This window comes from Simochromis diagramma, unplaced genomic scaffold (assembly GCF_900408965.1).
Source record: "Simochromis diagramma unplaced genomic scaffold, fSimDia1.1 OVJJ01000091.1, whole genome shotgun sequence".
Classification (NCBI taxonomy): domain Eukaryota; kingdom Metazoa; phylum Chordata; class Actinopteri; order Cichliformes; family Cichlidae; genus Simochromis; species Simochromis diagramma.
This window is the reverse complement of record NW_024386901.1, coordinates 1,935,473-1,962,557: the sequence shown is the minus strand read 5'-3', so window position 1 is coordinate 1,962,557 and position 27,085 is coordinate 1,935,473. Positions and strand designations below refer to the sequence as shown.

The window sequence follows — 27,085 nt, the reverse complement described above, 5'->3', positions numbered from 1 at the left end:
AGTGCTAAAAGAGCATTTCCCCCAGGACTCAGTGTTTCTGCAATCACGTGCATTAAACCTCCTTAGCCCAACATGAGAGAGCCCAAGACCTCCCTAAAACCCACCATCCAGACATCTAGAAGGGAGTCTGTTTATAGGGGTCCAGGTGGTCAGTGATCTTGTGATGGCTTAGGTTTGCTAACTGTAAACTACATAGTGGAAAATATCATTCCTTTCCAACACATCTTTGTGATTGTCCAACCTCTACTGTAGACTACTGTACGCAGTATTTGATGTTCTCTATTTCAGAGAATTACTCTTTGGTTCCACAAGTGCATGAACCCTCAAATGAAGTAATCAAAGCACAGAGAGGTAAGTCTTCTAATCTATGATATTCTGAGAAATGTGGTGTTCTGTTGATTTAATATTTATGAATGTCAGGCTTCATTTAGGCCAACATATTGTGTTGAAAGTCAAAGACTTCTGCTTTCATTCTTTCCATAGTGCAGGGAGAGACCATAATTTAGGATGAACATAGCAATGAATATAAAAATGTTTCAATAAATACATTTTTTGGTTGATAGAGTTTAAAGAAATAGAGTTTAATATATACACTGAGTTACTGTTTGTGCATGTGTTCAGGGTACAACTTCAGTAAAAGGTGCCTGGTGTTTGTGCCGGGTGTCTGGAAGCCTTCCGCTTATCTTTATTGGTTGAACAAAGATGGATTCTTTGAGACTAACACCTCTCACCGTGTCCACATGTTAGAACAGCGGTCAGTACTTTAAATCTCCATCAATTTGTTTTATTTGCTTACTTTTGAGAACGTTGAGACTTTTGGGAATTTTAGGACCATCTCATCTCATTGTCCTCAACAGTTTGCTGCCCCAAGATGGCTCCAGTAAAGGTGCGTGGTTAGAGACCTGGCTGATATTTTCTGAGCTGAAGGAGGAGGACTTCAACATAAACTACACCTGCCGTGCGTACAGTGACAGGGGCTTTCCTGAAAGATATTTCAGTCTGCAACCAGAAGGTAAAAACATTATATCTCACCTAATGTTGCTTACTAACCTTGAGGACTAGTGTATTTTCTCCCAATCAGTTAATCAAGTAATCTTTTCTCTAAAATATGAAAAAGAAAGAAGTCAAACTGACTGGTCAGTAGGTGGTGATTTCTCTTATACCAAACAGAGCTTCAGAGCAGCTTAGGACTGTTACCATGACGATCTACCCCAGTAAGAAGTGAACCACCTTTGTAACAGTGAAAACCTGGATTTGAGCTTAGTGAAGTTACCTCACTAAGCTATTAACTTCTTTCATTCATGTAGACTAGTTTTATACGATTTCACATGGGATAACTTTATTACCATGACAACAGATGTTCAAGGTAAATAAACTCCCAGTCGGACTAATCACAGGTCTCAGCACATCAGCATTTAATATTTAAACTTTTAACTACAAAATATTAAAGGAGTCTATATCTAAAACATTATCTGTATAAGATATTTATGAATTGTTACAAACATGCATGAATGACAGATTAAATTGGAGGCAATTTAATTAGAATTAGTTAAAGTGACAGAAATGCGACTGTATAAGAGTTATGATATTATTTAGGCTTTTTATTTATTTAACTTCATTATATTTTTAAGGTTCAGTCACTGTTTTGACATTTAATTATCTTGGTTGTTCATCTCCACAGATTCAAACATCATCGTTGTGATTGGATCTGTACTCGGTGGTGTGATGGTTGTCCTTATTATCACTTTCATTGTCTACTATATGGTGTGCTGTGATTCAGACTAGCATTCCCAGTCCTCTTTATCAAACACAGGTAAGTTCAGCTGGATAATTATTAATGTGCTGCTTTATACATCTTAAAATTATAATGATAATAATGATATTGCGAGTTTACATTAAATACTGTGCTCCACAATGGGATAGGATGTGACCAATGCTTTAACCTTACTTTATAAAATACAGAATAACCCCAAACTCATGTGCTGGTGTCCTGACACTTCCTCTCAGACTGCTTGAATAACACTTTGCTGAGAGGTTGTTATGAATATTTGATCCACTGGTATTAAAACATGTCACCAAGCTTAAATGTCTGTCTTAATCCACTACCATTCCGGTGGTGCTAACAGCTCTAACTCTGCTATTTACTCCTGATGTGACAGGCCTCGTTCACACAGACGGCTGCTTGTCTCGATGTTTCCAGGGTTACCAGGGTGTCCAAAGGCTGCCAGATTGAGTTGAGGCTAATTGTTGACGCAATAACAGAAGAAGATGAGAAGTGCGAGTTAAAATGTGTCACACAGAACAAAGGAGGAAGACGAGAAGTGTTAAGTTATATATATATATTTTTTTGTCTGTTGAGATCACCTCAACAAACCAAAGACAGGACAACTAAACCTTGATATGTAAAGACACTAATCTACCTTTGCCTCTCTGTCTACAGACTCCACCTTTACATGGGTGGTTGTGGCTGCAGGGGCTGTGATCTCATTCCTCACAGTGGTCTCTGTGTTTCTCTACGTCCTCTTCAAACCTAGAAGGAAAAAGAACAGGGATTACTTTCTGGCTCGGCAGAGCAGCACCTTCTAGCTCTGACGCTGTGCACGCTCCCTCATCAGAGACCTCCTTTTAAACTTTAGCTTTTACATCAAATTGTCTTTTTATACATTATTTCCGTGTGATATTCAGGAGCAGCGCCACGTCTTTCTTAGGGTTGTCCATAAAATCCACTGCTAAAGGCTACTAATCAGCGAATGAATAACTTTATGTTTGTTATTGATGTTATAGTTTTCTGGGGGGATTCACTGGAATGAATTAAACAAATACCTCTCACTGTGTGCAGTTGATGCACAGTCTGCCTGCAGAGTTTTACTGTACAGCGCTTTGCTTTGTGTTTTGGAATGGGCACCAAACCAAAGCATGCAAAGCAGAAAACCTTTGTTTGCCCCTGTCCTCAGGGGTACAGGGGTGCTGCTGCCTGGGGATTTTACACAGCTTAGCTTAGTGAAGTTACCTCACTAAACTCAAACCATGCTTTGTGTAACAGTCCTCAAAGTGTGAACGAGCACAATGAAAAAACCTTTTTGAATAACATCCAGTCAGTGAAAAAATTATTAACATTTAATCCACCAAAGCATTTCTATTAACTTCTTTTATTCATGTTGACTAGTTTTATATTATTTCACATGGGATAACTTTATTACCATGACAACAGATGTTCAAGGTAAATAAACTCCCAGTCAGACTAATCACAGGTCTCAGCACAACGAACTTTTAACTACAAAATATTAAAGAAGTCTATATCCAAAACATTATCTGTAGAAGATATTTATAAACTGTTACAAAGAGTTGTGATTATTGTTTAAGCTTTTTATTTATTTAGTTTATTTCATCACTGCAGTCGGCACGCTTTGAAAGGACCAACCTGAATTGGACTGCAAGTCTTCGTTCAAAGTGATAATAAGACAGGAAAAATGTTAGCATAATTTAAACATCTATTTAATATCAATAATTACACCAGATGCAACATTTTCATTAAGGGAATTGTGCCAGCTTTGAATGATGATCTTTTTTATGAAACTGAAAAATAAAATAAACTAAAGGGAAAACTGTTGAAAAGTAAATCAAATGTAACATTTTTAAGGTTCACTCGCTTTTTTGACATTTAATTCTCTTGGTTGTTCATCTCCACAGATTCAAACATCACCGTTGTAACTGGTGCCTGACTGTAACGCACAGTAACCAAACTGATGCATCAGCAAAGTACTCCATCTTTATCAGGTTTGCCTGTAAAATCCACTTGTAATGACTGCTAATCAGCAAATGAATAATTTTATGTTAATTATTGAGGTTGTAGTTTGCAGTGGGGATTTACTGGGATGAATTAACCAAATATAAACAATGTTTTCTTTGTAACATGGGAAAAATGTAATAGAGCTGTTGTGTTGTACTGCACAAGATATTACTACTGCAATCAGTGTCCACTGTATATACACATATATATATGCAATAAATATTCTGAGCATGTTGTTCAGTAGACGAGTGTTGTGTTAATTTACAAACCTTTATATCTACACATTTAAACGGCAAACCTAGCTATCCTAAAAGAAAGTGGTTTGAGAAAACCTCCAAGGTGACCTGAATGTTTGACTTAGTGCAATGTACCAGTCATGATGCTTTGTTGCTATAAGTTAAGGTTTTTATAGGTGGTAGTGAGACAATCTTTCTTATATGTGTAGTCACACCTGAAAAGGAATTGATATTACAGGGCCATCGTTACATGTGTTATGAAAATTATCACTGAACACTTGGACATTTGCTGGGTTAATGAAGTCCACTGAGCAGGTTGGGGAGGAGAGGATGTTGTCTAAGCTAACATCCATCATGGACAGCCCCTCCCACCCCCTGCATGAGACTGTACGAGCACTGAGCAGCTCGTTCGACAGTAGACGTTTACACCCACGGTGTAGGAAGGAGCGCTACCGCAGGTCATTCTTACCAGCAGCTGTCAGACTCTGTAACACAGTTTAACAAATTTTTGGTTATCTTACTCATCAGCTTGTTTGTTCACTGTACATGCATACGAACTTCAGTTGCTTATGTGTATAGGACCACTTTGTGTCTTGCATCTATATTTTATATCCCTCTGTGTAACCACCAAATTTTCTTATTTGTGGGATAATAAAGGTTTATTCTATTCTATTACGAAGGTGAGCTGACTCTGATGTAATATCTGTCCTGCTGTCCACATCATCCTCCACATGAGAGACCCTGCAAACCCGTCATCGTTTGGCAGGATGTGACACAGAGCAGTGGGCAAACAGACCCAAACATTTCACAGGAAAAGGTTTTCGAGTGGGATCTATGGAAACTTGTTTTCACCATTTTAAAAAAATTCCAATCATAATATTTGGGGTTATTAGCTCACAATTCCTTGTTAGGTGTCTCACAATTTTTACTTAACCCCTAAGTTTTAGCTAGTAAATTGAAATTTTGAGATCCCTAATTTGACATTTTGATGCCTAGTATTTTTTCATTGGCAGAAAAAGGCTTCCATAACGAGCCCTTGTGTACGGTGCAGGCAGTGTCCCTATTCCACAAATGTAAGAGTGCCTAATTTTCTACAGTGTGAATTTCCAGAGAATAAATGTGATTCATCTGCAGAGCACAAGAAGCTTTAAACAGTTCTGTGGTTCTGAGTACCACAGAGGCCTATAAAAACAAGGCCATGGAAACAGTCACCTAATTTTAAAACCACATCCTTGTTTGCCCTGTTTCACATACATCCAGTAAAGGGCAGATATAGACAATCAAACACCGCCACACCAACATCTAACTGCCTGACTGACTTTGTACTGTAACAGGGGAAAGCACACAGACACAGAGAGAAACACGCAGTCCACACAGAAAGTTCTCGATTCATCCTCTCCCCAGAAACAGGCTAAAAAAGCGCTCAAAGTGCAGCAGGACCATTAAAATTAAAGTTTAGCATCAGTTGAAACACATTTCACGGCTAAAGCTCGACGTTGTGTCAGGCTGACTCCCCGTGCAGCCACAAGAGGGCTCAGTGTGACCGTCATAACGCGCAGAAATGTGGGAGACAGACGCACTCAGGCTGCTGGAACCACTTAATGTGACAGAAAACGGAAAAAAAAAAATCACACACAACACAACAACAACAACTGCACTTAAAATAAAGATTGTTTTAACAAGAACTAAAAAGGTGCTCCACAGTAATTGGCGTGGAAGAGATCAGTGTATGTGTGAATCACCCGAACAGCACGCTCTCCTCCCAAAGATTGCCCAACATGTTAGGACATCATTTGGCTTTCAAAATATCTCCCAAAAAGGAAATTGCCACATGTGCTTAAGTCCTCACAGAAAGAGGAAGTATGAGCTGCGAAGGACACGTCTAAGATGAGATTTTTTTGTTTCCACCTTAAGATGTTTTTACAAGACTTTCACGTAAACTAAGGAGGCGGTTGCCTTGACAGAAGGACTGACATAACAGCAGTCTGGTGAGTTTCCTGTGTTAAACAATGGTATCTAACACCATAACATCAAAACCTCTGAACTCTAATCATCCATGATGCTTCTGCATGTGTGGCACTCAACACAGTCTCATTTCTAGATCAGTGTCATGTTGACCAAAACAGATTTGGTACGAAGTCCTGTCGGTGACGTAAGCGCCAGACAGACTTTAACACATTTTTTCTGTTCCTTCAAGAGACAAATTCAAATGATTTTCCTACTTTTAATGCTTTTACGTACATGTGCCCAGATATTTTACAAAAGCATTGCTCACTGGAGCCTAAAGTAAACCAACAGAGGACTCAGAAATAAAGAAAAAACACGTGATATTTATTTAAGCTACTTTCTTCTCACAAGCACACGCCCACAAACACGCTCACAAATGCAGTTGGCATGCTCCCTCTTAACCGGTGTCATTTAAACATGGCAGACCAGCGGCTGGATAAAGGATGGGAGTACAATGGTCAGTGTTGGGGAGTAACGGAATACATGTACCGCCGTTACGTATTTAGAATACAGTTACTTTGTTGAAATAAATGGATTACACAGCAGAATTTTCCTGTTTCATATTGTGGCGGGTCAGGACTGTTTGGGTTTTGTTTGACAGCTACGTTCTGTTGTTCCAGGCGGCAGAGTTACGGTTGCCATGGTTACAGGGTGACGCTCTCTCTCTCTGTGACTGTGTGTTTCCTGGGTGAGAGAGCGCCTTTTCGTTGTTTTTGTTGTTGTTGTGCTAAGCTAACAGGCAGCATGCTACAGGCGCCCTAAAGAATGTAGCCTCATGGGCAGTGTAGTCCGTGCTGCAGGGAGAATGGACTGCCATACCCATTATGTGTCTGTGAGCGCGAGGAGGGAGAAAAAGGAGAGTGGAAAAGTAGTTATCGTAGCAGAAACGGGAGCTGGAAGCATGTAAATATAATAACCACTGCAGCCAAGAAGAGTGAGCCCAGTTGTAAGTAAGCTATTACGACTAGACTGTAAGCTGTGTTCATGTTTTCCTCCGAAACAATAAGTTCCGTTGGAGCAGCCTTTCAACGCCTCTCTCTGTCTCTCGCTAGCAAAGTTGACCCAGACAACAAAGTAAAGCTCTTTTCAGCTACGAGCCCAACACCAGAGGTCCCTTTACTATGGTTCGGAGCCGCGGACCTTCAGTAACAGTAATAAATCACAGCAATAGTACATTCACGTAGTTGTAAAAAGCACGATATTAAGTAAATGGCCTGTATTAATAAGCCTTTACTTCCCATAAGGACCCAAAGTTACATATACAGTCTCCACCCCCAACACACATCACACACTGTGTGTGAAGCTCATGTAGCCACGCCACCCTGGGGCGCATACAGAGGCGAGCTGCCGAACACTGCGCCACCGGGCCCTTTGACCACCACATAGGCATGTGAATGTCTTGCCCAAGACACAACGACTGAGACTGTCCAAGCGGGGCTCAATCCAAAGTATTCAAAAGTTACTCTCATTGAGTGACTAACGGATTACAGAAACATTTGGGGATGATGTGAATGGAAACATTTTAAAAGTAACTTCCAACACTGCGGTGGGATGTGGTGGTGAAATCTTAATTGGTTTTAATGGCTCAGTGTGGGGAAAAGATCATAAGTCACAATAATTTCTATTGAGAGCTCCAGTAGATTTTCTTAGTGTGCAGGCTGTAATCAACTGACCTGCTGCCCTCTGTGGATGTCCACAACTGCAAACTAACCTGTTTATCCTGCACTAACCTGTAGAGCAGGGGTGGGGAACTCCAGGCCTCGAGGGCCGGTGTCCTGCAGGTTTTAGATGTCCTTGATCCACTCGGCACCGACACCGGCACTCGAGGCCTGGAGTTGCCTACCCCTGCTGTAGAGGATTGTCATGCAACCTTTAAATAACATAGTTCGTCTACTTCAGTTTGTTTTGCAGCACGTTTCACATATGAAAAAATATAATGTCTCATGTACAGACCCAATATCTGATTTAAAAACATTTGAAATTTCCAGTTTATGAAATATCACTTAGCAGCCCCTACCTTTACATCTAACCTCTCTCCTTCCTCTCCTCTCCTGTCCTGTCTTTCTTATCTTTCTCTATCTCTGAGTGACGTTAGCTCTCTTTCTTCTCTCTCCATCTGAAATACAACAGCTGAACCTTTAGCTAGACTGTGAGACAAACTGCACACAAATGGTTAAAAAGCGTTATTTCTTTTATTTCTTCTGTAACGCTAGCTAGGCGCTGAGGTACTGATATTTATGTAAATGTAGTGAGTAAAAGCAAAAGGTTGCCAGAAAAAGAAATACTCAAGTAAAGTACAGATACCTGAAAATTGTAAATACAATATCACAAGTCACCAACAGTCTACACAGTGAGTAGGCAGAGAAAAAGGGAAAAAACCTTCAGGTTACTCACTTAAAGGGAAAAGAGAACATTTGCTGCGTGAGCTCGGGATATGTCTCACTCCTGAATTGTAGCTTTAAACTGGTACACATTTCTCGCAGCACATCCTGTTTGAAAATGTGACATTTACTCAGGGATTGTACTCGATGTAGGGCTTGACTCATATCTTGACGAATGGCTGTGGCTCATGGGGATTCCTTTATCCACTGGGGAAGCCCGGGTGTGGCTTCACACCTCTGTATAATTGCTTTGGGCTTGACTCAAGAGACTTTAATTGAATTTCTGGAGGAATTTTTCCCCCCTTATCATTTGTTGCTTTGATGGACTACCTCATCTCAACTTTTTGAATGGGCTCTAGTTAGGACCCAGTATGTCCGGATTCTAGGTTATCTGAGTCAAGTGCCGAATACACAGATATGCTGAAGCATGTTTTAAGGATGCCTTCCTGTGGTTTGTGTGCTTTGACATTCACAAACACGTGGTTGCCTTATTAATGCTTTAATGCAGCGGTTCCCAAACTTCTTATGCTGGGCCTCCCCTTTGTTTTACATGAAAAATGTTCGCGCCCCCCCCCCCCACGCACACGCATGCATGCACAAACACATCCTCCAACCACACACACCCATATTTTGCTCCATTGCGGTTTATTTCACACCTCAAACATTTAGTAAACAATTAAGCAAATACAAGTAAACTGCAATAAATTACAGGTAGTAATAAAATAAACCACTAACTCTTTTACGCTACGTCCGCACCTACACGGGTATTTTTGAAAACGCAGCTGTTTCATCCACACGTAAACGGCGTTTCGAATCAGCTGAAACTGAGATTTTCCTCCTTTTTTGCGTTTCCGCGTGGACGAGGAATACAGAGTTCGTCACGCAGCGTCAAAGGTATGTGCCTTTTTTCATGTCACGCTGTGCACCACGTTATTGTTTACATGAGATGAATTGCAGAATGGCAGATAGAGACAAAATACTGTTGATCTGACTATCTGCAGGTTTTACACGCTTACATATAAACACGCAGTTACTGTCCCTCCATTTACAAAGGCAGAGGCGTCACGGTGTGATTATTTTACGTGTAGTTTTTTTTCCCTGTGTAATAATATTCAACATTGCTATCAATACATTTTTCAAAAAATGCCTCTCTGTGCAAAATGGGTTTAAAAACATAAACAGCTGTGGGATACTGTTTGTCTCTGATTTAGACAGGGGGTTGTTATTTGGGTGTTTTTTACAGTTTCTCTGAGCATCTTGGGATGAATCTGCTGGGACGTCTACTCCTTGGGAAGATTGGCAGTTGTCTTGAATGTTTTCCATTTCTGAATTATCTTTTCACTGCATAATGATGGACTTCATATTGTTTGGAAATGGCCTTATAACCCGTCTAATATTGACGGGCTGAAACAGTTGCTTCTCTGTGATCATTACTGATGTCTTTCCTCCTTTGCATTGTGTTGCACTCAGCATCAAGGCAATTAAACCTCTGCGATATTGATCTTGTCCGTTAAGTGGCAGAGGGGGGTGTTAATTAATTTCAGCTGCTTTGGTGTTAAATTAATAACAGGTGCATTAGAGGGGCAACAGTGAAACAATGGCATCTTCCATAGAATACCAGAATTGGTTAGTTCACCAGTGATGCTCAGTGCTTTTCACAGATGAGAGCAGGATCACCCTCAGCACATATGACAGACACTAAAGTGTCTGGAGAAGCTGTGGAGAAGAAGGTTTTGCTTGCTGTAACATCATCCAGCATGACCGGTTTGGCGGTGGGTCAGTGATAATCTGGGACATATCCATGAAGGGATGCACAGACCTTTAGAGGACAGGCAATGGCACCCTGACTGCTGTTAACATGCCGAGTCCAAGGGTCCCTCTCCACCTGCGTCTCAGCTTGAGTCCATTGATTCGTCTCTGCAAGTGTGTGAGCACAATCCTGAATCCAAGAGTTCCAAACAAACAGCCTGAGTATGGGTCTCTGTCTTAAATGCAGATACCTGCTGAGCCTTCTGTGGAGTTCCTACATTGTTCCTACCCCCAAGCCTACACCAGGGTCTCCTTTGTTGTCAGCATCAGCCTTCTTGTTGTCAACCACCTGCTTGCGACATGTGATTGCTCCATCTCAGCTCCTGGGCTCCCATCCATCTTTCAGCGTATTTCTGTCTCAGTCATCGCTGGCTTCCACACAAGCCTCTAGAGGAGTCCCCTCTCCTCCTTCAACACAGTCTCTCACTGAACCTCCACTGCTGGCATGTTGTCCATCTGCCTGATGTGTCCCATCACCAATGCCTGTCACCAGTCAAACCATTAGAGGGTTTCAGTCACTGGTCTCTCAGGCAGCCCACAGAGTTGCTTTATCTCCACGATTGGCCACCTGGCCGGCCGTACGAACCGCCATCTTCCCCATGCTTGCCTCAATGCCGAGCTGATCCCAGAACTGTGTCTTGTGTGTTTGATTTTCTGGCTCCCTGCTTTTTCGCTTTTTGTTTGTAGTCCTGCTTTGGGGTCTCGTCCTCATTAAATCTGACAGTAAGGATATACAGTTTTTCTGCTTTCTGCTTCTTCTGGCTTAATCTTTTCAATTAGAACTATAATAGCGTGTATTTTCTTTTCCACCAAAGTAAAATGAAGCGTTTTAAACATGCTTAGGGTGAATTTAGTTCTTCTGTTAATTCATTACATTATAGACATTTCTTTGAAAGCAAAGACTTTTTTTCTTTTGCGGAAAAAAAACAACACAAAGATTTCACATTTCTTGCTGAAATCTTGCAACAGTTAAATATCCTATGAATGAAAAGTGAGTTTTCAGTCATATTTAACAACAAATATAAATGTGCTTATGCTCTTGTAGACAATATGACCAACTAAATATATTGTTTATATTTAACATCCGTGTTTATGTTATGGGCGTTTTTTCTGGTTAACAGTTAGTGAACCAGAATAAGTTATTTTTAGTTAACATAGCAGTGAGGGATTTGATTTCGGGAAGGTTTAGCTGATTTAACGCTGTGTTGAAATGCAAAGGAAGGAGAACAGAGAGCTGAGAGGTGCAATCCAAACACACTCTTCCTCCTCTGTGTCTGTGCGTCGTCCTGTGGAGGTGGAACAAAGCTGTTGAGTCACCGGCTGGGCAGCACGTTTGAGATTCCTCTCTGCATGCAAGGGTCAGAGGTGAGATTTCCTCTCTTAGGTCTGCCGTGTCGAGTAAACTGTCTCATCCTTCCTTCGCCTGTGTTGTGCCTCGGTGTCTCTTTTTCCTAGGTGAGTCAATATTTACCACTTACTTGTTCCTAAGCTGTTTATGTTCTTAATAATTTCTGACTTTTTTGGGGCAAACTCTGCCACTGAATGTGGCCTCGGTGCTCGAATTCTTAGAAATATGAGGTCTACCATTCGCCTGTTTACTTTTTCGAAAAAGTGCGTTTGTAATGTTTACCACAAAGGAGGCACACTTCCTTTCACACTATAGTAAAGATGCCCACTGCAGCCAACACAAATGTTTGATTTTTGAGCGATGGATAGATCTCATAGAGCAGGAATAGCAATACTGACACCTTTTTTCTTGTATAAAACTGACAGATGATGAGAAGAAAAAGGGACGATTTTCATGCCAAATCAAAAACCTCACATTAAAGGAGTGATTCATTTAGGTGCATTCTGGGTGGTTGTTCAGTGTGGGTTGTACTGTGCGGTTTTCTCGCAGTTTGTCATCTCCAAAGCTTATGTAGGAGTTCTTCCTGCATTACCGTGACTGAACTTTGTCAACATTGTATGTGCTTTTTCACATCCTGCAATGCCATGCAGCTGAGTAATTCCAGACCAACAGACTCATCAGGAATATTCTGTCCTAAAATGCCTAGAAAGTTTACAGAATATTATATAATGATGACATGACATTAAGGTCTTTAAATTTCAAATTTATCGATTCATGTATTTTCATGTATTTTCAAGAAAGGTAAAATGATCTTATGTGAACACTTTGCTGTCGCTGCACCCTGATAACAGGTTCCTGTAGCCACAGTGCTGTTTGTTTTGTGTGTTATCAGTACCCTGCACAAATATACCCAATGAAGGCTTTGATGACAGGAATGAGAGATTTGATTTAGGGAAGGTTTTTCTGATTTAATAATGTATTGAAATGCATATCGTCAAATCAGTTCAAGAGTTACACAGAGAGGCATTTGTTTGTCATGTTGCGCGGATATTTCAGCTTCTGTCCTTCCCCTTTAGACCTTTCTACCTCCCTCGGGAGTTTGGACAGTTATTTATAACTGTTATTTGTTTTAATCCAAGAGCAAATGTAGATGGCTGCTGCAGATGTCACATATGCACAGTGGTTTGGCTAGAAAATAAGAAAAAGTTGTGTGGGACTTCAGTCATTTTTCTGTTGTGTTAAAACAGGTTATTGCCCCATGTTTACATCAACTGTACATTGACTCTCCTGCTAAGAAAGAGGACACTGGATTCATTCTTTAGCATTATAAATGATGCATATGGGGATTAGTCAATACACTTGGTTCAGCTCTATAAACAGCAGCTTAAACACCAAGCTTGAACTGTGAACAATCCACCTGCAGATGTATGAGAGGGTGTCTGGTTGGGATATTTTCATAAACAATAGCCTATGAATATTTCTGTGTTGAAAGAGCAGGGTGATGAGGGATAGGCTAGACTGATGCAGGAGGAAATGAAGCAAATTGTCAAATATTAGTATAAGGAGGAGAAAAGAGGAAATTGAAGCAGGCACAGCTTGCTTAAGGCAGGGATCGCAGGGAGTGTACACAGTGATTTGACAGCAAAGGGAAAAAAACAAAACACTTGTAGGCTTCAGCTTCTCATGTGGATACGCAGTATAATCCCTGAACCAAATCTTGTAATTCTGGAGCATTCATCTGCATTCCCAAGCCTGCAGTTTGTTCGAGTTTAGACGACTTGGCTCATTCACAGCTGTATGTTACTGCTGCTATTAGAAACTGTGTTTACTTGGACATTTAGACCCTTCTACATTATGTTCTCTTGCATGTTTAAGGTAGATAGCTTAGAGGAAAAATAACAGAGCCACAATAGAAAAAAACGAGAGCAGCCTTCTCACAGAGGATTTCACCTCAAACCAAAAAGCACAAACAAATTACCATTTCACACTACCTGCAGTATTGTTTCCACAATGTGAAAAAACACAGTCACACTATTCATGTTCTCAGGCTCGGCTGAAGGAAGGGTAACTCCCGTTGCTTTCCCTTTTTCAGAGCTAAATGAGTCATGTATTTTGATAACCTCCCACAAGCTCCATGTCTTAAACTTAAGCCATTAACCCTTGTTCAAGGATGGCACGGTTTCTGCAAGCTAGTTTTAGAAAACCATTCCATCACTATTTCTGAGACGTCTCCCTTTGCGCTCTTAAGGGCTGAAATGTCATTTATATTAGAAAATTCCCACATTGTTCGTCTCTTATCAGGCCAGCAGGGATGGTCATCCTCACATTTCCGGGAAGGCTCCCTCATACCGCATCTTTAATTTAAAACAGAATTTCTCAGACATGGTTAAAAATAACTTGGTTTAGCAAACATGAGAACAAGATTCAAAGTGTTCTTAAGGACAGCGTGTTTCCTTTCAGCTTGTGAAAATAGTCTGATCTGATGCTTAACAATCAAGAGGCGTGAGCATCCTGAATTAGAGTGCAGAAAATTCTCTGGGTGCAAATAAAAATCTAAATACTTAATAAATATAAAAATACAGATATTTGGTTAGGAAAGGCTATGCAAACCATGAAATTCAGGTGGCGCTTGAGAATGCAAACACTATTTATTGGATTTAAAAGCAGTAACAGAAGGTAGAAACTTGGAGGTGCAAGAACAGGCGCACAGATTCTCCTCCTCTGCATATTTTAACAAATCCACAACAACTATACAAAGGAAAATAATCCAAAAGTCTTAGGTGTTATTTGCAAATGCTAGGCTGTGTGCTCAAAGATAAATAAGTCATCTTTATGACTGACCTACAGGGTGTGTCAGTCTTGTGAGCAAGTTGTTACTTTTATTGCTGGTTGATGCGATTCATTGAAGATCTGGGTTTCAATTCTCCATTGAAATCACATCCTCTTCCCCTTAAAATAAAAAAAAGTTTGTTGTTTTAGCTTAGCTAAGGACTTTTTCATCATTCTAGGAACATGGAAATGTTAAAAAGTTGACATTTGCCACGTTTCCCCAAAGCATTTCTGCGCTGCTCAAACTATTCACAAGATGGGGTTAAATGAGGTTAAGGGCAAATTGGAGGAAGAGCAAACTGAAATTGAGTAAAGATGAACATTTAAATGAGTTAAAATACTGCTTAGAATTTTTTTAAGGACAAACTTTAGCAACTTAATGTTGGTTTCGACTGATCGGTCAGTCAAAAAGATGAACCCTGAGCAGTGCTTGAGTATTGTGATATTTCCCTTCCTGAAGTCCAGAGTTCGTCTCCTACAGCTGCGAGCTGTTTGTTAACAGCAGTCGAAAGAACATTTTGTTGCTGTTGCACGTTTATCTGAATCACAACCGGAATCTGTATGTTTATGGTGACGCATACAAAGTTTGCAACCTCTGTTTAAAGCCAATCACTGCTGAGCTCACTGCTGTTTGTGTCCACATCATCCTTGATTTTAAATATTTGACTGCCCTACAGAAAGCACTTGTTGTTTCAGGCTCGTGCAGTTTTAAGCTGCTACACCAAACCTGCTGACAAACTAATTTAATTCCAACATAACATGGAATTGAAAGTAAAATCCTGAGCTACGCATGCACGTAAAGTGTCTGTCTTTTCCTGAGATGTTCGTGTTATCAGTACCTTGCACCTGTGACCGCTCTTCAGTGTATGTGGCAATCGCTGTCCTATAAACAGATGGACAAAGTTCACATGACTGAACAGATCTGTAGACCAAATGAACATTTAACCAAATGTAAACAGAAAACAGACGCTTGTTCCTCTCTGTCAGTTTGCTGTAGCGAAATTTAAACATTGCACAAATTTGGTCCGTTAGCGAGGCCCATTTCCCAACAGCTTCTGTAAGTTTTCTGCCATGCAAGCATTTTCAATAACACTGCTGTGGTTTACAACATACAGCTTGACTTTGTCCAATGAATGCAAACAGAAAAGGTCGTGCTGAAGATGATTAGCAGATTTTATAAACTGTAGATTATTGCTTTAAGATATCTTAAGATACGAAATGATTTCCAGCAGCCTTGCTCCTCTTGCGCCCTTCCCTAAAGTGGTTATCAACACTATGATAACGATATTGTCATCAGCCATTTACTCCTTCCACCATCTGTTCCCAGAAGCAGACATCTTTAGTGCTGCTTGCTCTGGAAAAACTGCATCACTTTCTTGTTTTGTGCCTTGACTGAAACTTAATCGGGGAGGTTTAGATTCAAAATGCTTTCTGATTAATTCATCCAAAACTTTCATTAGAGTTCAATAATAATAATAACATTATTCAGAATAGTCATTTATCTTATAGTGGGTCTTGGTACAACTGCTTAGTATTGGTGTTTTAGCTCCTGTCCCTTTAAGTCATTTTTGCTCTGATTGGCTACCCCTTGCAAACAAAAGGTCTGAACAGCAGGCGAGTGGATACACTGTGATCAAAGGCAGATTTGTGTGCCTCACGCCGGATTCATGGTCCTGTGTTAAATTGACTGAACGAGAATAGATCGAATTGAAGAGAAAACTTCACTATATAGCCTTTTGGCAGTGACAATACAAAGTAATGGAGGTGCACGATACACAAAAGTATAAATACTGTCATTGGCATCTGTGAAGGCTACATCATATGGGAGGTCTGCTGTGAACTGCGCATGGTGAAGCTAGCATGTCACAAGTCTGTCATAGCTGTGTGGCCCTTTGTAGATGGAGTGTGATCTCTGAATAACAGTCAAATAGCTCCCAGCGAATATTAAACAGTTATGAGCTATTATAGATGATCCCTTTCTACCTGATCTTGAAGATCTTAAAGTAGACCAAAGACTGAAAAAGAGTTTATCTCTACTTTTGTTTTACTGAGAACTATATTTAATGTGAGCTTCCACAGTTATTACAGAGTATTTATGAGGGAAAAAAGCAAAATAAAGAGCATAAGGTGTCTGCTTGAAGTTTATTATTGACTGTAGCTGTAATAGTGCATGAACTGTAGATCTTGCAACACTGCCAATGACAAAAATGATAGAGAATTTCTCTTCCAAAAACCCAAATAGTGCTCAAAATAGGCAGATCTTGGCTGGGAAACCTGCTTCTTTCCTGCCAGGAAGCAATATTTTGAGCTGCACTGATTAGCCATTGTCTGCAGTTAAGGATGTTTCCAGTAATGTGTGAAAGTGGTACCAAGATAAGGTGCTGAAAAGTGTAATATTACACAACTATAAATCTATTTGGAGTTAAGGTGGTACACCACCATTTCACAAAGAGTGCATGTGTGGCTCTGAGTCATTCAAAAGTACAGTAAGAAAGAAAAAGTTAAGCGTCATCTGACTTTTGGTAAACAAGAGCTCAGTCTGAATCCACTGCGCAGCCAACCTCTGGGATCCCTGACCTGCCCGCTGGTTTACACCTCCGGTGACTCACTCGTTTCTGTCTTCTTCAGCCTCATGTCTGCAGCGTGACCCGATGAACCAGTTCACTTCTTCCCACGCTCGCCCCTCTCTGCCTGAACTTGTCTAAATAGCTAAACTATGCACTGGAAGCAGACACAGATATTGGGTCTAAAATGAATTAAAGCTCTCCTTTTATACCTTGAAAATATTTTTTGTTTAAATCTAAAGACCACTTAGCCAACTTTATTTTAAGCCGTGCTTATTTTCCATTATTTGTTTTGCTTTTATGAACAAAAACTGAGTGAATATAAGCTTTAGATAGATGGAGCCTGCTTTTGCATGCCTGTTTCTCACAGTCAAAATGTTGTGAACCTTTTCTTCTTAGAAACGAGATTTCTTCAGAAGAGCTTCTGCTCAAAACAAACAACAACCACTTGAAAAGTGCACGTGTAATCGAGATCCTGTGTGGTTTGCATGCAGTGTAAAAAAAAACACAAGCCAACAATAAAAGCACTAATATTAGCCAAGTCTCGATACCAACCAATATTGCCTTTGACGGTTGGCCTGTGAACCCAGGATAACACTTATTGAAGGCACTGGCTTGTTTTTATCTGTGGTGTCACACTGCATACTGGTTACATTTTTCCCAGAAAGGTGTGAAACATTTTGATGAAACAAAACTAAACAAACACCACTCAGTGTTAAGACACGTTCACAGCGTTCACTGGAGCCCTCTTTAACCACAAGTAATCTCCCATTCATTATAGTTTTCCCATCAGCAGTAGCTCTTCCTGTATCGTGATACACAGGTGAGAATTTTGAGGTTTAGATCATTTCCTTTCCTTCTTCCCACAGCAGCTGCACACATTTCGTTGCTACTGTGTTCTTCTAAAAGCTTTTGCTTGCCTTGGTGCAGATTGTCAAAACTTACCATACCGATTTGTGATATTATGTACCAATTTATTTCTTTTTACTTAAAATTGCAAACGACTCAAGATGTGCTGATAGATTCATTATCGGACCATTGCGAAACATCGGGTAGACAATGCAATGAAATCATGGTCATATACACTAAAAACAGTTTCTGCCCCAAAGCTGTTAAAGCATTATAAACGTTTTTAAATTACTACTGATGGGAGGGGGGGACAATATCATGAAAGCCGGGACTGGCACACACATTTGTTTAATATCTGTCATTTTTTAAATTTATATTTCCTTTTATTTTTTTCTATATTTTATCACCTTTTCAACACAGGAAAGCACTGCACTTGTTTTGTGTGAAGTTTCCACACTATCTGCAGCTACAGACTCTGCGGGTGTGAAGTCACACAATGTTAGAAAAAAAATCTGTCATTAAATCTCATCTGAACGTGACCTCATACAGAGTATTACAGCTGCTGTTTCAACCAGTTCAAGCATGTATGCTAAACTACTATTCATACAGAGTTTCAGAAGATGGGTGGATGAAGTCGGTGGGGGTGAGGGGAATTTATGAAACAATTGAGATTTTATTTTAACTGCTTGTGTGCTGTTAATGACAGGTTTCTGTACCATATTTAGGAAAGCAATGTTTTGTTTTGTTTTTTCCTCTGGCGCTTTCCAACCACATCCATGCAAATAATTCAATAGGAAGTTAAAACCAGCAGTAACAGTCATTTTGGATCAAACATGAATGGATCTGTTAAGCTGTTAATCACTCAGTAAATCAGCATGTTTAATTCAGATCCATGTAGAAAATGTACCGAGTAAGTCACTCCTTACTCAGTACACTCATGTCTGCCTTCTGCTTTAGTCGTGTACTTTAATTGTAACTGAACCTGATGACTGGACTCATGACTGGACTGATTGTGTAATACCAGTACTAGTTCAGTGAAAGGCTGGTAATATGTAATTCTAAGTTAAATGCCATTTTCTCTGGTCTTCTATTGGTTTTAATAATTGCCCAGACATATGCCTAAACCACACTGAATTGATGAGAAAACCATGCACATTTATGCAAACTCATGAACTGATGTCAGCCAGAAGAAACAAGGTGCTCAGGTGTGAAAAAACCCAGATGTTGCTTCTAACGGCACTTAAAGCTGGTACTGAATTCCTGGGAAGATTTTAAATTTTATTGCTTCTTTATTAGAAAATGTCATATGCTGGGCTTCAACTCAGATTCTCTGGAACTTTCAGTCACAGGAGCTGATTCAGGGAACTAAAAGGTCCCTTCAATCCACTGTTTTTACACATGGGAACTAAGTTACGGTTACTTTCACACAAAAGCTGGTGAAGCAAGACCATCCCTCTGGCTTGTTGGGAGGTGTGGGCGTGTTTATTTCTGCTTGAAAAAGTAACTGCTGGGACCGTAACATTTTACTTCTCTGATTCACTGCCGTGGTTGTAACAAGCACTGCACCTTCTTTACATTCGTCCTCGCTCTCACTCGACCACACCCTGCCCTTCTGTCTGTGTCCCTGTCGCCTCCAGAATGTTTTCATAGAGGTGGCCATACAGGGGTGACACACCATAAAACCAGAATTTCCAGTTTTAATATGCTGTCGGCAAATATAGTTTACTTGAAAAAGTATGACAAAGAGCAAAATGAATGTTCTGCCTGGTTAATTGTCGATATCAGCTGATATCACTAAGAATAGGTACATATCAAAACCAAATAAGATTTTAAAATCCATAATAATCTGTTTTGATTGATTGATTGATTGATTGGAAGTCTCAACCATTGTTTTAATGATTCTCAGCAGAGCCGAGCAGAAGCATCGGCTCTCCCAGAATGGAGTTATCCTTTAACCCTGGAGAAACCATGGGGTCAAATTTGACCCCATGGTTTCCCTAGTAAGCCAATGGGGTCGGCTCTGGCCCCATTGGTTCTCCAGGGTTAAGAGCAAACTTGGTCAGGAAAGACAAATAAATATTACAATCATATAAGAATTAGAATCATAAATATTAGATCAGGCAAGAGTGTGAACTGTTGCCTGTCTCTATGTTATGTTATGCCCTGAGATGCACCAGTGATCTGTCCAGGGATTTGCACCAGCTCTTTTGCAACCTTATTACATTATTACCAACATAGGGCAGTCTTGCCCGGAGGCACTAAGGCGGGGCAGCAAATTTTGGGGGTTGCCCAGCGACCCCCTTGGTGGCACCCCTGCCCTGTACAGGCCCACATTTTGCACCTTTTGAAGACAAACTCTGGTTTATCTGCTTGTAAACACAGTCCCTGCTTACATGTTGTTTAAAACTAGATCAAATGTTCAGTGCCAAAACAACGGGCCAAACAGCCGCAATCTGTCGAGGTTACCAGGTTACCTCACTATGTGTAAACAACCACATTAAAACTACTGACGCATGCAGTTAAATCAAATCGGTCTCAGCGCGCACTTTTTTACTACTAGCCACATTCACATTCATATTCGTACAACACTTTAACAGTCATAATCACACTCGCACTCATCACGGTGGATGCGATAGGAGCAATTGTGGGTTTCAGTAAACCAATGACCATATTAAAGTGGAATTTGTTATTTGTTATTTTATTTAGTTCAAATTATGGTGCTTTTATTTTGAAGGTCAAGCTTGCCTGCGTAAACAATCATTACGCTGCATGTGTGTGTAAGTGGGCGTAGGCTACCGATGTGCCAAAAAGTGATCGTCTGCCAAAAACTGATTTCTGGCATTTGCCAAAAAGTAATTACAAGTATTTAAACTGCCATGAATAAACTTTTGGCCTTTAAACAGCGAAGCATATCAAATGTATCCCTCAATAATATAAAATAAGTCATCTCGAGCCACAAAACAACATTGGTATCACAAGCTAGAAGCCGCAGTCAGTTTTTGACAAAGTGACTAAGAGGATAGCAGAAATTGCAACTATATAACAATAGTTCCATAAAGATATTTTTAGTGGCCAAAAGGGGACTGGATTGGTTTTAATGTTGGTACAATAACGCAGAGTCATAAAGATACTTAAAAAACAGGTCATTTTAAAATTTTATATATAACCCCGTAAACCCTGTTCACTAAAATCTACTTACCAATATAAGTAAAGACATTACACATCAAAACAAACAAACAAAAAAACACACACACGGCAACACTGGAAATCAGTTTTTGGCAAACGATCACTTTTGTGCTCGTTAAAAAGTTTGGGCAACCAAACTGTTCTAGAAGTGGATAATTGTAAAGAAACCTCGGAAGAATGGCGACTATCTTTGTTTATCTTAGTAAACTTTATTTTATGTGTTTTTGGCGAACTAATGGAGGCTTGGGTTGTGCATTTACTTAGTCCCACTTGACACTTTACTGTCTGGGGGTATGATTTGCATAGCAACAAATCTGATGTCGTCCGACACTCATACAAATTCACCAGTTTTAATTCAGTTCCTCCTGAGGGGTTAATACATTCCATGCAAAAATGTAGAGGCTGGCCAAGGGAGCAACACTTAACACTGGACTGTTATCAGGAATTCTGGGTCTGCTTCCAGTCATAAAGCATTACGCAGCATTTTGGCTTACACACGCAGCTCCTCAAATACCAGAGCGCTAGTCATTCACGATCAAGAGAAGGAGCTAGATGGCGTGAGAAAGGAGAAGTGAGCAGGAGAGAGAAAATATCAGGCAGTGTACAGTTAGCTCTTTCAGTTTCTCTGGTTTTTGCTGGATTTTAAAGGCTCTTGGGCTTTTCACATTCTCTGGATGTAATTTAAAGACGCAGGAAGACCTGGCACTAGGTCAGCTGATTTCCATTTCAGGTTTTTGCTGTGACTCTTAGCATGTTCACTTCTAAATGTTCTGTATCTTTGTTTTTCAGCCATGGGTTCAAGTTCAACACTGGCAAGCCTTGTGTTTTTCCTTGGTTTGTGTGGAATCTGTAGCGGATTTGAACAGGGTGAGCTGAGTAACACTGCTACACACACACACACACACACACACACACACAGAACACATTAACAAATTTTTAAATGTTTCTGTAAATTTATCATATGTTATGATTTTGCCAAGCTGCAGTTTGAGCCACTAGCATGATCTGAAGTATTTTATTGCCCTCTTGTGGCCAGGGATAGAATTACAACAACACTGATTTTTAACTCTGCTTGGGAAAGTTCAAGTAAAAACACATCGAGCAGGAAATATGTCACATCTCAGTTCAGTTCAATTCAATTAATTTCAAACAAATAACAACATTATATTTGACTTTGAAATGTTTGATTTCTCAGCAATAAAAGGTTAAATAACTATTTTTCTCTATTCCACACTTACATGTATGTTGCAGAGAACTGTACTGACTACAAACTCCAGTTTGAGAGGGTTTTCTCTGTTCCTGGAGATGTGGCTATGCTGAGAAGCACACTGGTGTCCCCAGACGTCTTTGATTTCAAAACTGTCCCGTACAACATCACGTGGTACAACTCGGTGTCAGGCCAAGAAATCAGCAGTCAGACTGGTCACATCCTGGTGCACGAGGAGACTCTGTGGATTCTCAATGTAACCATGAATGACAGTGGGGATTATGTGACCATACTGAGGTAGGAAGCACTAGTAGAAGTAGAAATATTAGAAATGAATAGAACACAGTATTAATTTACACCTTACACAACTCATCGAACTGCCTCCATGATCTATCAGTAATCACAGTGAACACAGAGTGGTTTATGGCTTTTACTGTATTGGAAATTATAATAGGAGAATGACGAAACCGCCCACATCTCAGTACTTTCAAACACTTTTATTCTGATTGCCGTTCACACACGGGCTGCAGCTTTGCAGCTTGCAGCCACACACTCCAACAACAACAACCGGATTCCGCTCAGGTGCGACCGCCTCCCGTGCAGCGGCACTGCTGCAATATTATCTATCCCCAACACAGAATTAGATTTAGATTTTCAAAATCTAAGATCAAGATCCCTTACAATTCCAACAAATTTAATATTAATATTGTTTGATTTTTGACTGTGAAGAAGGTCAAACAATGACCCTCACTGCCAGGGCGAGTGTTCCCAATTATCTATTCATTTATAATATTTCTGCTTAATTTCCAACAGGACTCCTTCCCACTGCTACAGGCAGGCCAGCCGACTGGTGGTGGATGAAAGACCTACAGGAGAATGTGGAAGGCCGAGGAAAGCTTATCAGCCACTTACAAAAGGAGTCACTGACAATCTGAGCTGCCCTCTGAAGAACGAAATGAATAAGCTGAACAGCTACAACATCTCTTCCTCCATCAAGTGGTACAGAGTGAGTTCTCCAGAATTCTTGTTGAGTGCTGCATGAAACCTAATGGTTTTAATGGAGAGACTGCACAGTAGCTGCAGCCTCAACTATTTACTACCACTATTCCAACTTCTATCAATACCAGGAATGTATTGAAACTCTGGGGAGATACGAGTGTTTAAAAATTGCAATTTGACTGACAGCAGATCCCAGTCTCGGTGTGTTTGTGTGCGTGCCCTTTAATTTTGTGGAAGGGAAACAAACAGTTTAATAATATTAAAAATCATGGAACTCTTTAAATGTCTATCTGAACAGATTAGGAGCATCAAAACTATCCCAGTGGCTGTAAACTGTTCTCCAATTTAAATAGTTAACATTTTTCTTCATGCATTGTTAATTTGAAAAAAGACTTATGTGTTTCTCCCTCTAGGGTTGTGACCCCATAGAGGATGGGAAAGACAGCTTTTACTATTGGGGCACCAGACTGAAAATTACCAGTGTGGACCTTCAACACAAAGGCACCTATACCTGTACTCTGACATTCACCCTGGGTGGCATCAAAGGATCTGTATCAGAGACTATTAGCGCAGAGGTCAAAGGTGAGATTGTAGAAACAGAAAATGACTTCAGCAGTTTCTTTGTCCATATGTAAAGGGGATTTTTCTAATAACAGTGACGACACAGTAAACATTGTTCAAATTGTTTTTTTTCTATGCAACATAGCATTGGGCAAATTGGTTTACAAGACAAAATAGCAAATCAACAACTTGCCAATGGCAAGTCATTAGCTAAGAAGCATACCATGAGTAAATATCCCTTTTGAAACTTGTACTGAATATTTCGAGTAGTATGAACCAAAATGTTAGCTGAACTAATAAACACATCTTTACCAGGGTCAGAGCATTTCCCCCAGGACTCAGTGTTTCTGCAATCACGTGCATTAAACCTCCTTAGCCCAACATGAGAGAGCCCAAGACCTCCCTAAAACCCACCATCCAGACATCTAGAAGGGAGTCTGTTTATAGGGGTCCAGGTGGTCAGTGATCTTGTGATGGCTTAGGTTTGCTAACTGTAAACTACATAGTGGAAAATATCATTCCTTTCCAACACATCTTTGTGATTGTCCAACCTCTACTGTAGACTACTGTACGCAGTATTTGATGGTCTCTATTTCAGGGGATTACTCTTTGGTTCCACAAGTGCATGAACCCTCAAATGATGTAATCAAAGCACAGAGAGGTAAGTCTTCTAATCTATGATATTCTGAGAAATGTGGTGTTCTGTTGATTTAATATTTATGAATGTCAGGCTTCATTTAGGACAACATATTGTGTTGAAAGTCAAAGACTTCTGCTTTCATTCTTTCCATAGTGCAGGGAGAGACCATAATTTAGGATGAACATAGCAATGAATATAAAAATGTTTCAATAAATACATTTTTTGGTTGATAGAGTTTAAAGAAATAGAGTTTAATATATACACTGAGTTACTGTTTGTGCATGTGTTCAGGGTACAACTTCAGTAAAAGGTGCCTGGTGTTTGTGCCGGGTGTTGGGAAGCCTTTTGTTGATATTTATTGGTTGAACAAAGATGGATTCTTTGAGACTAACACCTCTCACCGTGTCCACATGTTAGAACAGGGGTCAGTACTTTAAATCTCCATCAATTTGTTTTATTTGCTTACTTTTGAGAACGTTGAGACTTTTGGGAATTTTAGGACCATCTCATCTCATTGTCCTCAACAGTTTGCTGCCCCAAGATGGCTCCAGTAAAGGTGCGTGGTTAGAGACCTGGCTGATATTTTCTGAGCTGAAGGAGGAGGACTTCAACATAAACTACACCTGCCGTGCGTACAGTGACAGGGGCTTTCCTGAAAGATATTTCAGTCTGCAACCAGAAGGTAAAAACATTATATCTCACCTAATGTTGCTTACTAACCTTGAGGACTAGTGTATTTTCTCCCAATCAGTTAATCAAGTAATCTTTTCTCTAAAATATGAAAAAGAAAGAAGTCAAACTGACTGGTCAGTAGGTGGTGATTTCTCTTATACCAAACAGAGCTTCAGAGCAGCTTAGGACTGCAGTGCAAGTTACCATGGCGATGTACTCCAGTAAGAAGCGAACCTTCGTAACAGTGAAAAACCTGGATTTGAGCTTAGTGAAGTTACCTCACTAAACTCAAACCATGCTTTGTGTAACAGTCCTCAAAGTGTGAACGAGCACAATGAAAAAAACTTTTTGAATAACATCCAGTCAGTGAAAAAATTATTAACATTTAATCCACCAAAGCATTTCTATTAACTTCTTTTATTCATGTTGACTAGTTTTATATTATTTCACATGGGATAACTTTATTACCATGACAACAGATGTTCAAGGTAAATAAACTCCCAGTCAGACTAATCACAGGTCTCAGCACAACGAACTTTTAACTACAAAATATTAAAGAAGTCTATATCCAAAACATTATCTGTAGAAGATATTTATAAACTGTTACAAAGAGTTGTGATTATTGTTTAAGCTTTTTATTTATTTAGTTTATTTCATCACTGCAGTCGGCACGCTTTGAAAGGACCAACCTGAATTAGACTGCAAGTCTTCGTTCAAAGTGATAATAAAACAGGAAAAATGTTAGCATAATTTAAACATCTATTTAATATCAATAATTACACCAGATGCAACATTTTCATTAAGGGAATTGTGCCAGCTTTGAATGATGATCTTTTTTATGAAACTGAAAAATAAAATAAACTAAAGGGAAAACTGTTGAAAAGTAAATCAAATGTAACATTTTTAAGGTTCACTCGCTTTTTTGACATTTAATTCTCTTGGTTGTTCATCTCCACAGATTCAAACATCACCGTTGTAACTGGTGCCTGACTGTAACGCACAGTAACCAAACTGATGCATCAGCAAAGTACTCCATCTTTATCAGGTTTGCCTGTAAAATCCACTTGTAATGACTGCTAATCAGCAAATGAATAATTTTATGTTAATTATTGAGGTTGTAGTTTGCAGTGGGGATTTACTGGGATGAATTAACCAAATATAAACAATGTTTTCTTTGTAACGTGGGAAAAATGTAATAGAGCTGTTGTGTTGTACTGCACAAGATATTACTACTGCAATCAGTGTCCACTGTATATACACATATATATGCAATAAATATTCTGAGCATGTTGTTCAGTAGACGAGTGTTGTGTTAATTTACAAACCTTTATATCTACACATTTAAACGGCAAACCTAGCTATCCTAAAAGAAAGTGGTTTGAGAAAACCTCCAAGGTGACCTGAATGTTTGACTTAGTGCAATGTACCAGTCATGATGCTTTGTTGCTATAAGTTAAGGTTTTTATAGGTGGTAGTGAGACAATCTTTCTTATATGTGTAGTCACACCTGAAAAGGAACTGATATTACAGGGCCATCGTTACATGTGTTATGAAAATTATCACTGAACACTTGGACATTTGCTGGGTTAATGAAGTCCACTGAGCAGGTTGGGGAGGAGAGGATGTTGTCTAAGCTAACATCCATCATGGACAGTCCCTCCCACCCCCTGCATGAGACTGTACGAGCACTGAGCAGCTCGTTCGACAGTAGACGTTTACACCCACGGTGTAGGAAGGAGCGCTACCGCAGGTCATTCTTACCAGCAGCTGTCAGACTCTGTAACACAGTTTAACAAATTTTTGGTTATCTTACTCATCAGCTTGTTTGTTCACTGTACATGCATACGAACTTCAGTTGCTTATGTGTATAGGACCACTTTGTGTCTTGCATCTATATTTTATATCCCTCTGTGTAACCACCAAATTTTCTTATTTGTGGGATAATAAAGGTTTATTCTATTCTATTACGAAGGTGAGCTGACTCTGATGTAATATCTGTCCTGCTGT

The 27,085-nt window shown here is 39.8% G+C and overlaps 1 protein-coding gene across 4 annotated transcripts; it reads left to right on the top strand.

The window, feature by feature from the left end:
* Positions 1-5,733: 5,733 nt before the first annotated feature.
* LOC120735400 (interleukin-1 receptor type 2-like) lies at positions 5,734-27,054 on the top strand. 4 transcript variants are annotated; one of them, XM_040034766.1, is made up of 10 exons: positions 5,734-6,014; positions 11,442-11,588; positions 21,789-21,866; positions 22,251-22,503; positions 23,020-23,212; positions 23,619-23,787; positions 24,365-24,427; positions 24,698-24,830; positions 24,934-25,088; positions 26,037-27,054. In XM_040034766.1, exons 3-10 carry the CDS (start codon positions 21,791-21,793, stop codon positions 26,066-26,068), a joined length of 1,074 nt encoding a protein of 357 aa, XP_039890700.1. In that variant the 5' UTR covers positions 5,734-6,014; positions 11,442-11,588; positions 21,789-21,790; the 3' UTR covers positions 26,069-27,054. The 4 variants fall into 4 exon arrangements, with proteins under 4 accessions (XP_039890700.1, XP_039890699.1, XP_039890698.1 ...); XM_040034765.1 differs by having other exon boundaries at positions 5,736-6,014; positions 11,442-11,678; XM_040034764.1 differs by lacking the exon at positions 11,442-11,588 and having other exon boundaries at positions 5,738-6,014.
* Positions 27,055-27,085: the final 31 nt, after the last annotated feature.

Excerpts from the sequence above, each read along its gene's own strand:
- LOC120735400 (XM_040034766.1), top strand. The coding sequence starts at position 21,791 with ATGGGTTCAAGTTCAACACTGGCAAGCCTTGTGTTTTTCCTTGGTTTG. Across the intron at positions 23,213-23,618 it reads CCTCCATCAAGTGGTACAGA|GGTTGTGACCCCATAGAGGA; the intron begins GTGAGTTCTCCA and ends TTCTCCCTCTAG. Across the intron at positions 24,428-24,697 it reads TGTAATCAAAGCACAGAGAG|GGTACAACTTCAGTAAAAGG; the intron begins GTAAGTCTTCTA and ends GCATGTGTTCAG.